General features: G+C 42.9%; 1 protein-coding gene across 9 annotated transcripts in view; it reads left to right on the top strand.

Annotated features, from left to right (window-relative positions):
* The first annotated feature begins 696 nt into the window (after positions 1-696).
* The window catches only part of TNFRSF13B (TNF receptor superfamily member 13B), a 38,943-nt gene continuing 21,283 nt past the window's right edge, over positions 697-18,356 (top strand). For 3 of the 9 annotated variants that reach the window (XR_002518015.2, XR_002518017.2, XM_031661835.1), the window contains exon 1: positions 1,293-1,500. Coding sequence is in view for 6 of the 9 variants with exons in the window: in XM_031661835.1 (XP_031517695.1) it covers positions 1,440-1,500 (61 nt within the window). In the remaining 3 variants the exon portion in view is untranslated. Of the gene's footprint in view, positions 1,501-18,356 lie in introns of all 9 variants that reach the window. The other 6 variants (XR_004181451.1, XM_009189772.4, XM_021928776.2 and 3 more) reach the window with 6 other exon arrangements.

The raw sequence follows: 18,356 nt of genomic DNA, 5'->3' as shown, positions 1-18,356 counted from the left end.
TGGTGGGTGAAAGTTAGTTTTTCATTGTTCAGTTGTGTTTTTCTGATTTTTGGGAGACTGGACGTTTTCCGTGTTTGCTGACCGTTTGCATCTCCTCTCCTGCTCTGTGCTCCATCACCCTGCTCCAGCTGCTTCCCGGAGCCTCCCTCTTTACTCTCCACCTGCCCGCGTCCTCCTCGTCTTTCAGTTTCTTCCTAAGGGCCCATGGGCTTTCTTTGGTTTTTACGTTCCTCTCACTCTGCCTTTGGCTGTTTCTGGGCCTCCCATCTCCTGGGAGGTTTCAGAGGATGGGGAAGACACAGGAGTGTAGTCGCCATGCAGTGCAATATGGGCTGTAGTGTTCATCCTCCATGGCCTTTATTGAGGACTTACTGTGTGCCAAGAACCTGCTCTAAGAACATAACTGTGCTCCCTCACTTCATGCTCATAACCACTTGTGAGACGGGCAATGTTCTCATCCTTTTTTTTTTTTTTTTTTTTTTGGAGATGGAGTCTCTGTTGCCCAGGCTGGAGTGCAATGGCACGATCTCGGCTCATTGCAACCTCCGCCTCGCAGATTCAAGCCATTCTCCTGCCTCAGCCTCCCAAATAGCTGGGACTACAGGCACGGACTGGGACTACAGGCCACCACACCCGGCTAATTTTTTTGTTTTTTGTTTTTTGTTTTTTTAGTAGAGATGAGATTTCATCATGTTGCCCAGAGTGGTCTCGAACTCCTGAGCTCAGACAATCCACTCACGTCGGCCTCCCAAAGTGCTAGGATTACAGGCGTGAGCCATCAGGCCCGACCTCATCCTTGTTTTACATGGAGAACATGGAGGCACAGAGGAGTTCCATAAATTGCCACCAAGGCCTTCCACTGGTGTGCAGCAGAGTCAAGATTCAAACCCAGGCTGTCTGGCCCTGGGGTCCAGCCTCTCCAGTGCTCTGCTAGGTGCTGGACAGGGTCAACGAGACACAGAGAATGAGCACCACCTGATAGACTGGGACAGTCAGGGACGGCTTCCTGGAGGAGGTGACACCTCAATGGAGCCTTGAGGGAAGAGCAGGAGGGGCTGACCAGGCAATGAATAGAATAAGTATAACCAGGAAGAGGGAAAAGCCTGAGTGTTGCTGGGAGGCTGGAGAGCTGGCCTGGCTTGGGATGTGTGCCGGGGGGCAGGCGATCAGGACCAAGGGATGGCCAGGCCCAGATCTAGAAAAGCCTGGGCCATCCCATAGTCGCAGGGCCCGGCAGGCCTTCCACTGCTCTGTGTGTACCCCATGGGACGCCAGGAGCCTGGGCTGCGGCCACCCACCTGGGCTCCTTAGACCCAGTGCACAGGCATGGGGGCGGGAGTGGGTGTGGCTGATTTACATCCAACAGGTTGAGGGGAAAACCCAGGAAGTGCAGCCCAGGCACTAATCAAATCTAAGACTAATAATAAGCATCCTGAGTAATGAGTGGCCTGGGCCGGAGCAGGCGAGGTGGCCGGAGCCGTGTGGACCAGGAGGAGCGGTGTGAGTAGCCGGGCAGGAGGGCAGGAGGGCAGGAGGGCAGGTGTGAGGTATGAGGAGGGTTGGGCCTCAGTGCCGTGGGGGTTGGCAGGGTCCGGTGGGTGCAAGGCCCACAGCAGATCCACACACTGGGGCAGTCCCAGCCTCCCAAGCCCCGGCACATGGAGAGCCCTGGATCTGGATGCCTCTGGGGTATGGGGCTTGCCTTCCGGGAGAGAAGCCACCGAGGCTGCAGGGTTGGCCACACCAGCAGGAATTCCCTTTGTCACCACGGCCCCCGCACACCCCCCATTTTCCCCCTTACATGCCCGCTGGACCATTTTAATGCTAATCTCAAACACCAGATTGTTTGATTTGTAGAGACCACAGGATCTATTCCTTAAGAACACAAACTCTAAAAGCAAAACAAAAAACTAAGCATCGTACCATCACCCCAGCTGAAACAACAATTCCTGAACATCATCACATAGCCCGCCAGGGTTCAAACTGCCCCGACTGTCTCATCTATGTCTTTCTCAGTTGATTTGTTCAAATCAGCCTGGCCCACATTAGACTTTTGGCTATGTTTTAATCTATAACAGTTTCCACCCATTTTTTTCCTCGGTTACTTATTTGTTGACAAAATTGGACTATTTATCCTATAGTTTTTTTTTTGTTTTTTTGAGACAGAGTCTCGCTCTGTCACCCAGGCTGGAGTCAATGGCCTGATCTTGGCTTGCTGCAACCTCTGCCTCCAGGGTTCAAGCTATTCTCCTGCCTCAGCCTCCCAAGTAACTGAGATTATAGGTGCTCACCACCACGCCCGGTTAATTTTTTTGTATTTTTAGTAGAGATAGGCTTTCGCTGTGTTGGCCAGTCTGGTCTCAAACTCCTGACCTCAGGTAATCTACCTGCCTCAGCCTCCCAAAGTGCTGGGATTACAGGCGTGAGGCACGGTGCCCGGCCCTTATAGCATTTTTATCAGAGTGAGTTTCTAAGGTTTTATGAAAGGGCCCCAGGTCCGTCACTGTGCAGACAGAACCTATGGCCAGATGGACCGGGGCACAGCCTAGATTCACAGCCTCTCCCTGCTGCTCTGTCCTACACCCCAGGCAGGGAGCAAATCTGTTCTCCCATCCTCTTTTGTGTCCAGCCACCATGTCCCCAGAATCTACCAAGTCAGGGGCTCAAATACATAAAGTTTCTGAGAGACTTGGACAAGGCAGTGACCAGAGGCTGCCTTGACACAGGATGAAACTGCCCAGGCCTCTGGCACCACGAGTCAGGACGCAGCTAGAACTGTGACCTGGCAGTGGCAGAAGCTGTCTGGTGCTGCCGAATCAGCCCTGAGCCACTCTGGGACCTTGGCTGAGCCGCTTCCCCTCAGTGTAAAATGAAGAAGACTGTCTTTCGTACCAGACATCCCTCAAAAACACAAAAGTGCTTTGATGAAACTGCCAGACCCCCTCTTGGGGAGTCACGAGGAAAGGCTCTGAGAAGACCTGCAGTTAAAAAAATGCCTTGACTTTCTTTAACCCAGTGTTTTTCAAACTAATTTGATCACAGAGATCTTTCTTGGTATAGCACCTGTTAACCAGCCAAGCACGTGAGGAGGGAAGGGACAAGCAGAGGGCTCTGAGAATCACCCTCCTTGGCTGCTGTCTGGTCTCGGGATGCAGGAGAGAGTTTCCATCTTGCATCCAAATTTGTGGCGGCCCAGAGTGTGAGCCCAGCCCACAGAGCTAGTGTCAGATAGGAGTTCCCTTTCTTCCCTTTCCGTCAATGGAGCTTCTCTCTCAAGCTTCTATTCTGCCTGGCTGGTGTCAGTCATGGGGTTTTCCCACCCTCCTTTGGCACTTGATGATGGTTCTGGGATTTTATGTAGGTCCATATGGTGGTAGAGGAGGGGGCAGGGACAGGCCCACTGGTCAGCTTGGCATCTGCCATCTGTTCAGTCAGGCTCCATCTCTCCTTCAGGTCCAGTGGCTTTGGTGGCTTCCAGGCAATGAATGGGTCTTGGAACCTCTCCAAGGCTGCCCTTGTCACATAGAACCTCCTGCCCACCTTCCACTCAACCAACCCTTCACGGTGATATGCGGTGGGTGGTGGCTTTCTCCCTCTTTGCTCCTCCACCCAAATATGGGGAGAATCAGGGGTCTGTCTTTAATTTTGTTTGATCCTTTGATTTTAGATTTGCTTTTGAATAGATAGTATAGTCAGATGGTTTGAAACGCAGAAAGTATTGAAAGATATATAATAGAAAGTCTTTTTTTCTCCTTGTCCTCCATCTGCCAAGTTCCCACCTCCCCTAGAATAAGTAGCTTTATTTACATATAACTTACATGTCGTGAAATTCACCTGTGTAAAGTGTACAAGTTTGTGTTTTTAGTATATTTACAGAGTTGTGCAACCATCCCCGTAAGCTAATTTTAGAACATTTCGATGACCCCAAAAAGAAACTTTGTCAGTCTTCATTCCTCCCTAGCCCCAGGCTAATCTACTCTCTGTCTCTATAGATTTGCCTATTTTGGACATTTTCCATTAATGGAATCATATGTGGTGTATTGTGACTAGCTGTTTCCACTTGGCATAATGTTTTCAAGGGCCATCCAAGTTGTAGCAGGTATCAGTACTTCCTTCAGTTTTGTGGCTAAATCACATTCCATTTTATGGATATATCATGTGGCTTATCCAGTCATCAGTGGATGGACATTTGGGATGTTTCTACTTTTTGTCACTGTGATTATTAACAATACTTCTATGAACTTTTGGGTTTAAGTTTTAAGTGAACATGTCTTCTTTTCTCTTAAGTAGACAGATACCTACAAGTGGAATTGCTGGGTCATATGATACATTCTATGTTTAACATTTAAAGGAACTGCCAAATGCTTTCCAAAGTGGCTGCACTATTTTATAATTCACTTCAGGCACGAGGGTTCTGATTTCTCCACGTCTTCACTGACACTTGTCATTGACCGTCTTTCTCATTCTAGCCATCCCAGGGGGTGTGAGGTGGTATCACACTGTGGTTTGGATTTGCATTTCCCTAGTGACAAATGATGTTGAGCATCTTTTGCATGTGCTTTTTGGCCATTTATATGTTTTTTTGGGGAAAATGTCTATGGAAATAGTCCATATAAAAATTGGGTTATTTGTCTTTTCATTATTCTGTTATAAGCATTCTTTATATATTTTGGATACAAGCTCCTTATCAGGTATAAGATTTGTAACTATTTTCTCCAAGTTTGTGGATTGTCTTTTTACTTTCTTCATGATTTTCTTTGGAGCACAAAAGTTTTCATTTTGATTAAGTTCAATTTTGATCAATCTTCTCTTCTATCACATGCAAATTTGGTGTCATTGCCTAGCCCCAAATCATGAAGATTTAATTCTATGTTTTCTTCTATGAGTTCTGTGGTTTTAGCTCTTACATGTAAGTCTATGATCTACTTGGATTTAATGTTTGTGTGTGGTGTGAGATAACAGTCCAAATTCATTCTTTTGTACGTGAATACCCAGTTGACCCAGCAATATTTTTGAAAACACTATTCTTTCTCCCATTGAATTGTCTGGGTATCCTTGTTGAAAATCCATTGATCATAACTGTTAGGCTTTATTTTTGAACTCTCAATTTCATTCTATTGATTTATACCTGTCTTGATGCCAGTACCACCCTATCTTTTTTTTTTTTTTTTGAGACGGAGTCTTGCTGTGTGGCCCAGGCTGGAGTGCAGTGGCGCGATCTCGGCTCACTGCAAGCTCCACCTCCCGGGTTCACGCCATTCTCCCGCCTCAGCCTCCGAGTAGCTGGGACTACAGGCGCCCGCCACCACGCCCGGCTAGTTTTTTGTATTTTTGGTAGAGACGGGATTTCACCATGTTAGCCAGGATGGTCTCGATCTCCTGACCTCGTGATCCACCCGCCTCGGCCTCCCAAAGTGCTGGGATTACAGGCTTGAGCCACCGCGCCCGGCCCACCCTATCTTAATTAGCATTGTATTGCAATAAGTTTTGAAGTAGGGAACCATGAGTCTTCCAACTATGCTTTGTTTTCTTTCAATCCATGAGCATGGGATGGCTTTCCATTTATTTAAATCTTTAATTTCCTTCAGCAATGTTTTTTAGTTTTCATGTATGTCTCTCATTTCTTTTATTAATTTTTTTCTTAAATATTTTCTTTAAAATAGTGTTTTTAGTTTCTTATTTATTTTTTTTTTAAATTTTTTTTTTGAGACAGAGTTGCCCAGGCTGGAGTGCAGAGGCACCATCTCTGCTCACTGCAAGCTCTGCCTCCCAGGTTTGCGCCATTCTCCTGCCTCAGCCTCTCGAATAGCTGGGACCACAGCACTTGCCACCACACCTGGCTAATTTTTTTTTTTTTTTGTATTTTTAGTAGAGACGGGTTTCGCTGTGTTAGCCAGGATGGTCTCGATCTCCTGACCTCGTGATCCGCCAGCTTCAGCCTCCCAAAGTGCTGGGATTACAGGTGTGAGCCACTGTGCCCGGCCTGGTTTCTTATTTGTAACAGAATTTTTTTATGCATACATGACCATTTGCAAATATGATTAGAACTTTCCCCTTTTTTCAAAAATAACCTCCAAAACAAAAACAGGGCCTATGAGCCATGCCATTATATACCTTGTTTTGTTTTTGTTTTTTTAGTTAATATGTCTTGCTGTTCTTTCCATAGCAACATACAGAGAGCTTCCTCATTACTTTTGTTGATAGCTATATAACAATCTAGTGTATAAATGTACTGTAATTTACTCAGTCAATTCCCTGCTGATGGATATTGGGTTACTTTTAATCTTCTGCTATTACAAATGTTGCTGCAATTGGCCAGATGTGGTGGCTCACACCTGTAATTCCAGCACTTTGAAAGTCTGAGGCAGGCAGATCACCTGAGGTCAGGAGTTCCAGACCAGCCTGGCCAACATGGTGAAACCCTATCTCTACTAAAAATACAAAAATTAGCCAGGCATGCTGGTAGGTGCCTGTAATCCCAGCTACTCGGGAGGCTGAGGTAGGAGAATTGCTTGAACCCAGGAGGCAGAAGTTTCAGTGAGCTGAGATCACACCACTGCACTCCAGCCTAGGAGACGGAATGAGACTCCATCTCAAAAGAAAAAAAAAAAAAAAGGAAAGAAAGAAAGAGGAAAAAAAACACACAAAAAGCAAATGTTGTGCTCACCTTGGCAGCACATATACTAAAAAAAAATGTTACTGCAGTAAATTTATAATTTCACACTTCAGGATAAATTTCAAAGTTTAATTACTGGGTCAGTGGGTAAATCCATCAGTAATTTTGACAAATGTTGTCAAATTACCCTCCATGGGGATTATTTCTATTTACTCTCCTTCCGTAACGAATAAGAATGCCACTCTCCCCACAGGCTCTGCCAATAGAAGGTTCTATTAAGCTTTTGGAGTTTTACCAATCTCAGGGTGAAGATGGTATCAGTGTAGTTTGAATTTGCCTGTCTCTTTTGAATGAGACATCCTTATGTTGTATTTCCCTGTCTGTGAACTGTCTATTCATGTCCTTTGCCCGTTTTTCTCATGGGTAGCTGATCTTTATTTTTCTGTTTATTCTTTAGATCTTTAGATCTGAGTTGCAAAGGTTTTGTGCCTGTTTTTCATATGTCTTTGGACTTGGGTGTTTGTTGTCATAAAGAAGTTTTGTTGTTGTTGTTTTTGTTTGTTTGTTTGTTTGCTTGCTTTGTTTTGTTTTTGAGATGGAGTTTCACTCTGTCATTCAGGCTGGAGTGCAGTGGTGCGATCTCAGCTCACTGCAACTTCCCCCTCCTGGGTTCAAGCAATTCTTCTGCCTCAGCCTCCTGAGTAGCTGGGATTACAGGTGCACACCACCATGCCCAGCTAATTTTTGTATTTCTAGTAAAGACAAGGTTTCACCATATTGGTTAAATTGACCTGGAACTCCTGACCTCAGGTGATCCACCCACCTCGGGCTCCAAAGTGCTGGGATTACAGGCATGAGCTGCTGTGTCCAGCCGAAAAAGTTTTTTTGTTTGCCTGTTGTTTTGTGGATTCTATGTTATGCATCTTTTCTTTTATGGATTTTGGGTCATAGAAAGGCCTTTCACAATTTGATGATGGAAAACAGTTATGAAATGGTTTCTTCTCTATTAAATTTACATATTTTTATTCTTTTCACATTTAAATATTTTATTGGGTTGCTTTTTGATATGAGGGAAATTATTTCCCGTGCTCGTTTCTGGCCCAGTCACTTTGTGCCAAGAATCTTTTCTTCTGAGGGTTGAAAGCAACAGCTAGGACTTTCCCCTTTCCTCATCAAGGCACCTCTCCTTGCGTCCTCCCTGGATGGAGGAGATGCAGGCAGGGAGGGAGCTGCTGCTGAAACTCAATACGATCCCTGCCCAGCTGTCTATCAGGCACAGTGCAAGAATGCGGCTTGCTTTTCCTTCCACAGGTCTTTACTGAGGACAACTATATACAAGGAATCCAGCTACTGATTAGCATTTATCCAGCACCTGCTGTGTGCCTGCTGTCATGGAAGGCACTGGATTCAGAGACGAATGAGATAGTAGGGGGAGGCAGAATGGCTACACCCTGAAATGTCACATTACCAACAAGAAATGTCACCCAGCAGTGGGTGCTGGGAGTTCAGGTTCTGGGAGAAGTTCTCCTGGCCCAGAGTACTAATTTGATGCTACTGTCATTATTAATGATTATCATTGGCTGGGCACAGGGGATCACACCTGTTGTCTTAGCTACTTGGGAAACTGAGGGGAGGGAATCACTTGAACCCAGGAGTTCAAGGCTGCAGTGAGCTATGATTACACCACTGTAATTTTGTAGAGACAGAGCAAGACCCTGTCTCTATAAAAGAAAATTTAATTATCACTAATATTAAAATTATTTTATATTATCATAAAATGATAACTATTAACCCATTATATTTCACACTATTTATATTTATACTAGCAGCCATATCTTGGGCCAGTTACATGCTTGTCATGTACACACCCTTGAGAAGATCTACAAAAGAAAGCCTAGAATCCCCATTTGACAGGTCAGGAAAACTGAGGTTGTGCACAGCCTGAGTCCTTCCCAAGATGACTCAGCCGTGCTTTCCCCACCATGGGCACTTCACTCCGGCACACTCTGGGTCACCGAACCATGGCGAATCTGTTTTCAACATGAGCTGACAGGAGGTGAAAATTATGATGGGTGGAAGTGGCTGTCCCCATTTCACAAACAGAAAACTGAGAAGGTGACTTGACCAGTTCTCCCAGGACCTAACTAAGTTCTTCTTCCTTTAGAACCAGCATGGGAGCCTGGGCGTGGTGGCTCATGCCTGTCATCCCAGCACTTTGGGAGGCCGAGGCAGGCAGATCACCTGAGGTCAGGGGTTCGAGATCAGTCTGACCAACATGGCGAAACCCCATCTACTAAAAATACAAAAATTAGCTGGGTGTGGTGGCACACACCTGTAATCCCAGCTACTCGGGAGGCTGAGGCAGGAGAATCGCTTGAACTCAGGAGGCAGAGGTTGCAGTGAGCTGAGATCTCACCACTGCACTCCAGCCTGGGGAACAAGAGTGAAACTCCATCTCAAAAAAGAAAAAAACAAACAAACAAAAAGCATGGGGATGGTGGACTCCCAACCCTGAACATCTCTGAAGGTTCATTCTGAGTGGAGATGGGAGCAGCCATGGTGGTCTATTTCAAAATACAACTCACAGAAACCAAAAGCCATCTTTTCCTCCTCCTCCTTCCTTCTCCTCCCCTTCTCTTCCCTGTCTTCTTTATCTCTGTTCTTTTTCCCTTCTTCTCCTCTTCTGCCTCCTCTTCCTCATTCTTCTTTTCCTGCTCCATTTCTTCTTCCTCCTCCTTCCTGGTTAGCAGAAGCCAGGTTGTAAGGTCACCATCCATTCCCATGCACGTCCCTCAGGTCTCAGGCTGCAGCCTCATCGGGGCACACACCCTGTCTCTGCACGCTGGAATCCTCTCCTGTCCCCACCCCACTGGTGAGCTCAACTCATAGCCCCCAGCCCTAGTTTGCAATCAGTGTTTGCTTGAAAGACTGCATGAGAAAGGCCGGGTGCTGTGGCTCACGCCTGTAAAATCAGCACTTTGGGAGGCCGAGGCAGGTGGATCACAAGGTCAGGAGATCGAGACCATCCTGGCCAACACAGTGAAACCCCGTCTCTACTAAAAATACAAAAAAATTAGCCAGGTGTGGTGGCGGGCGTCTGTAGTCCCAGCTACTCGGGAGGCTGAGAAAGGAGAATGGCGTGAATCCGGGAGGCGGAACTTGCAGTGAGCAGAGATGGTGCCACTGCACGCCAGCCTGGGCGACAAAGCGAGACTCTGTCTCAAAAAAAAAAAAAAAAAAACAAACAAAAAAAAAAAAAAAAGCAAAAACAAAAACAAACTAGATAAGAAATTCCTCCTATCTGCCAAGCTTTTACTGTTCCTTCTCTTCCAGCCACATCTACAGGTTTTCTTGGTGAAATTGTAAAGGGCAAGAACGAGGAGCTGACCCCTCCCCTCAACCCTGCTCCTTCACTCCTGCACAGAACCCTCCCCACCAAGGAGGAAAAGATGGAGTTGGCCCACGCAAACAGGAATTGGCCCTTAAAAGTTTTGTTTTCTCGATCCAGGTGTGGGCCTTGTCCAGCACAGTACTCCTTATCACAGGAAGCGGCAATATTAACAAGGGCAGCAGCTCAGGGGGTTGCCTTTACTATCGTGCTCAATACTGTACTAGGCACCTGCCATGCATATGCTGCTCGCAGTGATTCTGTGAGTAGCAACAGCATCCTCATTTTACAGGGGAGGACGCTGGGTCTCCAAGAGGGGAAGTTGTGCCCGAGGTCACACAGCGAGGAGTACCAGCCCCATGACTCACAGCCCAGGGTTCCCAAGCAGGACTGCCCCGTGACTTTCCCCAGGCTCATCCTCAAAGTGGCTCAGAACCTGGTCCACTCCCCCTGCTGGTCCTTGACTTATCCATTTTAGATGCTCTGGATTGATTTCCCACTTTCTAAGGTGAGAACTTAACGTGGACGTCACTATCTGCGTGCACGCAGCCTCCCCTCCCCAGGCCCCCAGTGAAGTAGGGGTACGTGTTCAGTTGGAGGCAAGATAGACCTGCTGGCTGCCGGCTCTGCCCCAGAAAGTCAACTCCTCTGCAGTTCTGTTCTCCCCGCTCTCCTTCCTCTCTCCTAGAAAGGCTGTTTTTGCCTTTGTTCGCTGACAATGGTCTAATGGCTCTCACAGTGAGTAAATTCTTTTACAGAAGGAATAATTCCAAGTCTCCACCTTATTCATTGACTCGGATGGTTCATTTATTTATGACAATGTAAATATTGCCCACAGCTGAGCTGCTATTCATGTCCTATGATTACCTTTCTTTTCTTTCTTTCTTTCTTTTTTTTGTGAGGGGAGACCGAGTCTCACTCTGTGGCCCAGGCTGGAGTGCAGTGGCATAATCTTAGCTCACTGCAACCTCTGTCTCCTGGTTTCAAGTGATTCTCCTGCCTCAGCTTGTCAAGTAGCTAAGATTACAGGCATGCACCACCACACCCAGCTAATTTTCGTATTTTCAGTGAAGACGGGGTTTCACCATATTGGCCAGGCTGGTCTCGAACTCCTGACCTCAAATGATCCACCTGCCTCAGTCTCCCAAAGTGATTGGATAACAGGCATGAGCCACCACACCTGGCTTACTTTTCTTTTCTTCGTGATGTCTTCTGTTTCCCTGGAGTTGGTAACTCCTCTGTTTTCTATGCATGTAATTCATCTCCAGCTCTGGGACAAATCCACCCTGTCAGTTGGTCAGACATCCTCACTTACCTATCACTTCTGTGTTTTCACTGGTGACGTTTACCCTTCTTCCATTTTAGCTGGAATAGAGTACCCTCTAGACCTCCAAGCAGCTGTCACTGGGGAAGTCCTTCACCATCATTCCGAGAATGCCCACCTCCCCCTCTCCGCTGAGAGGGGTCCTGTTCTTCACCACCCCTGATTTTTTTTTTTTGTCCGCTCCCCAGATTCAGTGGAGCAAGTCCTCCAGTAGCTTCCAAGATCTTGCATGTCTGAGAAAGTCTTTATTCTACCTCGCACTTGATAGATAACAATGTTCTAGACTGAAAATAACTTTCTATCATAAACTTTAAGGCATTGCTCCATTTTCTGCTTACTTTCTGCTTTCTGCTTCCACTTTTTGCTGGTAAAATATATGTAATGAAACTTTGACCATTTTAATCATGATGACGTATTCAATTAAGTGGCACTACGTACATGCACAAGCACCACTATCTATATCCAAAACCTTTTTACGGCCCCAGACAGAAATTCTGAACCCATTAATCAATTAGCCTGCCTGTGCTAACCTCTATTTTACTCTCTAACTCTATGAATTTGCCTCTTCTACTTCCCTCAGGTAAGGGGAATTGTACAATATTTTTCTCTATATGACTGTCTTATTTCACTTAGCATAATATCTTCAAAGTTTATCCATGTTGTAGCATGTATAAGTATTCCATTCATTTTAATATCATCATAGTATCCCGCTGTGTACCTGTAACATATTTTCTTCATCCATTCATATGCTGATAAATGACTGGACTGTTTCCACCTTTGGCTGTTGCAAATATGCTGTTCTGAATGTTGGGGTACAAGTACCTGTTTGCATCCCTGTTTCAGTTCTTTTGGATATTTACTTAGGAGTGGAATTACTGGGTCATGTGGTAGTTTTATGTTTGTCTTTTTAAGGAACTGCCAGACTTTTCCACAGCTGTTGCTCTGTTATACATTCCCATGAGCAGTGCCTTCACATCCACTTTCTTCACATCTCCAGCACTGCTTATTTTCCACTTTTAAATAATAGCCATCCTAATGAGTGTGAAATGATATCTTATTGTGGTTTTGATTTGCATTTCCCTAATGACTAATGATGTTGAGCATCTTTTCTTGTGCTTATTGACCACTTGAATGTTTTATTTGGAGAAATGCTGATTCAAGCCTTTTGCTCAGTTTTGACTTGAGTTGTTTGGTTTTTTGTTGTTGAGTTTTAGGAGTTCTTTATATATTCTGGATATTACTCCCACATGAGATATATGATTTGAAGATATTTTCTCCCATCCTGTGAGTTGTCTTTTCACTCTCTCAGTAGTGTCCTTTGGTGCACAAAAGTTTTAAATTTTGATGAAGTCCAATTTATCTAGTTTTTTCCTTCCATTGCCTATGCCTTTGGTGCTGTATCCAAGATATCATTGTCAAATTTAGTGCATGGAGATTTCCCACTATGTTTTCTTCCAAAAGGTTTATAGTTTTAGCCCTTAGTCCGTTTTGAGTTATTTTTTGTATGTGGTGTTAGGGAAGCATTCAACTTCATTCTCTTGTATGTGATTATCAAATTTTTCCAGTATCATTTGTGGAAGACTATCCTTTTCCCCACTGAATAGAATCATTAGGGTTTTCTACATATAACATTGGGTTATCTGTGATAAGAGATAATCTTATGCTCTCCTTTCCACTGTGGATACTTTTATTTCTTTTTCTTGTCTAAGTGCTCTGGCTAGTGCTCCTGGTGCTATGTTGAAGAGAAGTGGCAAATATGTGTATCCTGGCCTTGCTCTGATCTTAGGGGAAAGCTTTCTCTTTCACCATTGAGAATGTGGGATTCTCAAATATGGCCTTTATCATGATAGGAAAGTTACTTTGTATTCCTAGTTTCTTGAGTGTTTTTATCATTAAAAAAATTTGGATTTAGTCAAGCACTTTTTCTGCATCAATTGAGATGATCATTTAGTTTTACTATTCATTTCTTTAGTGTGGTGCATTTTACTAGTTGATAAAGTGTATGTTGAACTACCATTGCACTCCAGAAATAAATCTCACTTGGTTATGGTGAATAAACTTTTAATGTGCCATTGAGTTCAATTTGCATACATAAGGCATATTGGTGTGTAATTTTCTCTCCTTGTGATATCTTTATTGTGATTTTGTATTAGTGTAATCCTGACTTCGTGAATGAGTTAGGAAGTGTTCTTTCCTCTTTAATTTTTGGGAAGAGTTTCAGAAGAATTGGTGTTCATTCCTTTTTAAATGTTTTGGTAGAATTCAAAAGCAATCTTGTCCTGAGCTTGTCACTGATAGGTTTCTGATTACTGATTCAATCTTGTTATAAGTGTATCCAAATTTTCTATTTCTTCATTTGTCAGTTTTGGTAGATTGTGTGTTTCTAAGAATATGTCCATTTTTATCTATGTTATCAAATTTGGTGTACCATTGTGCATAGCATTCTTTTATAATCCTTTTTATTTCTGTAAAATAAGTAATAAAGTTCTTAATGTCATTTCTGATTTTAATAATATGAGTCATCTCTCTTTTTCATAGTCAATCTACCTAAAGGTTTGTCAATTTTGTTGATCTTTGCAAAGAGCCAGCTTTTGTTTTGTTGATTTTCTCTACTGTTTTTTCATTCTCTGTTATTGATCTCTGCTCTAGTCTTCATTATTTCTTTCCTTATGCTGTTTTTAGATTTGGTTTGTTCTTCTATTTTTATTTCCTCAAGGTATATAATTAGGTTATGATTTAGTTATGATCAGGTTATGATTCTTCTTTTTCAATGTATGTATTTGCATTATTTTCCCTTTTTGCATTGCTTTTGTTGTATTTCACAACTTTTGGTATGTTGTATTTTCATTTTCATTTGTCTCAAGATATTTTATAATTTCCCTTGTCATTTCTTCTTTGACCAATTTGTTGTTGAAGAGTGTGTTGTTTAATTTACACATATTTGTGAATTTTCGTTTTCCTTCTGCTATTGATCTGTAGTTTTATACCATTATGATCAGAAAAGAAACTTTGAATAATTTTAGTTTTTAAAAATTAAAAGTTTTTAAATTTTAGCATTGTTTTGTGGCTGAACATAAGGTCTATCCTGGAGAATGTTCCATGTGCACTTGAAAAGAATGTGTATTCTGCTGTTGTTGCATTGAGCATTGTCTATGTGTCCGTGATGTCTAATTGGTTTATAGTGTTCTTGATGTCCTCTATTTTCTTTTCTTTTTTTTTTTTTTTTTGAGGCGGAGTCTCTCTCTGTGGCCCAGGCTGGAGTGCAGTGGCCAGATCTCAGCTCACTGCAAGCTCCGCCTCCCGGGTTCACGCCATTCTCCTGCCTCAGCCTCCCGAGTAGCTGGGACTACAGGCGCCCGCCACCTTGCCCGGCTAGATTTTTGTATTTTTTAGTAGAGACGGGGTTTCACCGTGTTAGCCAGGATGGTCTTGATCTCCTGACCTCGTGATCCTCCTGTCTCGGCCTCCCAAAGTGCTGGGATTACAGGCTTGAGCCACCGCGCCCGGCCGATGTCCTCTATTTTCTTATTTAATCTGTCTAGTTGTTCTGTCTTATTACTGAAAGTGAGGTACTGAAATATCCCAATATTAGTGTAGAACTATCTATTTCTCCGTTCAATTCTGTCAATTTTTGTTTCATATATTTTGGAATCCTGTCATTAGGTGTGTATATATTTATAATTGTTACATCTTTATGCTGTATCCCCTTTATTAATATATATTGTCCTTTGTCTTTTGTAAACTTTTTGTGATTTAAAGTCTGTTTTGTCCGACAGTAGTATAGCTGCCCCAGCTCTCTTCTGGTTACTATTTTCATAAAATACCTTTTCCCATTCTTTTACTTTCAACTTCTATTTTACCACTATTTTACTCATTGTCTATTAAATCATATAGGAAAAAAATTGGAGTTACAAACCATGCAAAATGTAAAGTAATTCTGGCTTTGTATTATTTTTTTTTAATCTAAAATAAGTCTCTTATACACAGAATATACATAAAGCCTGTGGGTTTTTAAATCCAATCTGCCAATTTTTTTTTTTTTTTGAGATGGAGTCTCGCTCTGTCGCCCAGGTTGGAGTGCAGTGGTGCAATCTCGGCTCACTGCAAGCTCCGCCTCCCGGGTTCACGTCATTCTCCGGCCTCAGCCTCCTGAGTAGCTGGGACTACAGGCGCCCGCCACCACGCCTGGCTAATTTTGTTTTTGTATTTTTAGTAGAGACGGGGTTTCACCGTGTTAGCCAGGATGGTCTTGATCTCCTGACCTTGTGATCCACCCGCCTCAACCTCCCAAAGTGCTGGGATTACAGGCGTCAGCCACTGCGCCCGGCCCAATTTTTTTTTTACTAGCAGAGTTTAGTTCATTTACATTTAACATGATTACTGATAAAGATTTACTTCAGTCATTTATATATTTGTTTTATGTATGTCTCATATGTTTTTGTTTCTTCAATTACTTCATTTTTGTATTTTGTTGATTTTTTTTGTAGTGGGCCACTTTGAGTCCCCTTTTCTTTCTTTTTCTATACATATTTTAGTTATTGGGATTACAATTAATATCTTAAACTTATGACACCCTAGTTTGAATAATATCAACTTAGTTTCAGTGGGTCATAAGAGCTTTGTTCCTGTATTTCCCTGCCTTTCCCTTTATATTGTTATTGTCACATATTGCATCTTTGTACATTCTATTGTCACTAACATAGGTTTGTAATCACTGTTTTACTCATTACCTATTAAATCATATAGGAAAAAAGTAGGAATTACAAACCATGCAAATGTAAAATAATTCTAGCTTTTATATTTATTTATTTACCTTTATATTTACTTCACTTTTTCTTATGGCTTCAAGGTACCATCGAGAGTACTTTTATGTCAGCATGAAAGACTCCCTTTAGCATTTCTTGTAGTGCAGTCCTCAGATTTTGTTTATCTGGAAATGTCTTAATTTCTCCTTCATTATTGAAAGGTGATTTAAAAGTATATACAATTCCTGGTTGACAGCTTATTGTTTTCTTTCAGGACTTTAAATATATCATTACACTACCTTCTGGCTGGTTTCTTAGGAGAAATCAGCTGTTACCGTATTGAGGATCCTTTGTACACAAGAAGTTGCTTCTCTCTTGCTGCCTTCGCAATTCTGTCTGGCCTTGGGTTTCCTCAATTTTATTGTAATATGTCTTGGTGTCGGTTTCTTTGAGGTTTTCATGCATCAAATTTATTGAGATTCCTGAATGAGTATATTCACATGTTTTTTCAGATTTGGGATGTTTGGGGCCATTATTCCTTCAAATACTTTTTCTGCCGTTTTGTCTCTTCTCCTTCTGTAACTTCTATGAGCATATGTCAGTACATTTGGCTCTGTTCAATTTTCCTCAATCTTTTTTCATTCTTGTTACACAGACAATTACTTCAATTGTTTTCTCTAAAGATAAACTTTTTTTTTTTTTTTTTGAGACGGAGTTTCGCTCTGTCGCCCAGGCTGGAGTGCAGTGGCCGGATCTCAGCTCACTACAAGCTCCGCCTCCCGGGTTCACGCCATTCTCCTGCCTCAGCCTCCCGAGTAGCTGGGACTACAGGCACTCGCCACCTCGCCCGGCTAGTTTTTTGTACTTTTTAGTAGAGACGGGGTTTCACCATATTAACCAGGATGGTCTCGATCTCCTGACCTCGTGATCCGCCCGTCTCGGCCTCCCAAAGTGCTGGGATTACAGGCTTGAGCCACCGCGCCCGGCCAAGATAAACTTAAAAGTTCACCGATCCCTTTTTCTGCTTGCTTAAATTTGCTGATAAACCCCGTCCATTAAGGTTCGTATTTCACTTTTTGGACTTTTCCATTCCAGAACTTCTGTATTTTTTTTTAAACTACTTTTAGAGCATTTTTAGGCTCACAGAAAAATTTAGCAAAAGCACAGAGAGTTCCCACATCCCTGTCCACATCCCCCGGCACAGTCTCCTCAACTATCAACATCCTAAACCAGATGGTGCATTTGTTACAATCAGTGAACTTACACTGACACATCATTATCATTTGAAGTCTGAAGTTTATATTGGGGTTCACTCTCAGTGTGGTACATGGCTTTGAACAAATGTACATGGACATCTGTCCACCATTGGAGTAGCTTACAGAGTAGCTTCACTGCCCTAAAAATCCTCTGTGCTCCACCTATTCATCCCTCCTGTCCTCCAACCCCTGGGAATCACTGATCTTTTTATTGTCTCCATAGTTTTTGACTTTTCCAGAATGTCATAGAGTTGAAATCATACAGTAGACTTTTTAGCTTTGTTTCTCTCACTTAGTAATATGCATTTAAGGTTACTCCATGTCTGTTAATGCCCTGATAGCTCATTTTTAAGTATTGAATAACAGTCCATTGTTTGAATATACCACACTTGATTCATACATTTACCGACTGAAGGACATTTTGGTTGCTTTCCAAGTTTTGGTTCCTTTTTTACCACTTCTGTCTCTTTACCACGCACTCATCGTGTTCATACAACATTTTCCTGACTTCCGTTAGTTCTTTGTCTATGGTTTCCTTAAGCTCATTGAACATACTTAGCACAAATCTTGATTTCACACGTTTGACTAGTAATCCCAATATATAGACTTCCCTGGAAATGGTTTCTGTCAGAGTCTGTATTTCCTGTAAATGTGGCAACACTGCTGCTGCTTTGTATGCTTTGTAATTTTTTTTTGAGACCTGGACATTTTGAGTGTTGTGTTGTGGTGACTGGAAATCTAACTTTACCAAACTCCTCAAGGATTCTGAACCTTGCCTGTTAAGGGCTGAAGCTATCTGTTTGCGACTTTTCCAAACTTTTAGTTTTAAGCTTTGTTTTTTCCCAACTTTAATTTGTATTTTTGCACGGTATGTATTCCTTGTTGTGTGTAGTCACTGAAGTTTCTGTTCTTTTATCTCTGCAGTCAACCAGTGACCTGACAAAGATTTCCTTAAGTGCTTGGCTCCCAGACCAGAGAAGGATACTTTCTCTTTAAATCCCCTGGAAGCCACTTCAGTCTTTGGGGG

Source organism: Papio anubis, unplaced genomic scaffold (assembly GCF_008728515.1).
Source record: "Papio anubis isolate 15944 unplaced genomic scaffold, Panubis1.0 scaffold262, whole genome shotgun sequence".
NCBI lineage: Eukaryota > Metazoa > Chordata > Mammalia > Primates > Cercopithecidae > Papio > Papio anubis.
The sequence above is the reverse complement of the archived record's forward strand: the minus strand, read 5'-3'. Positions and strand labels throughout refer to the sequence as shown.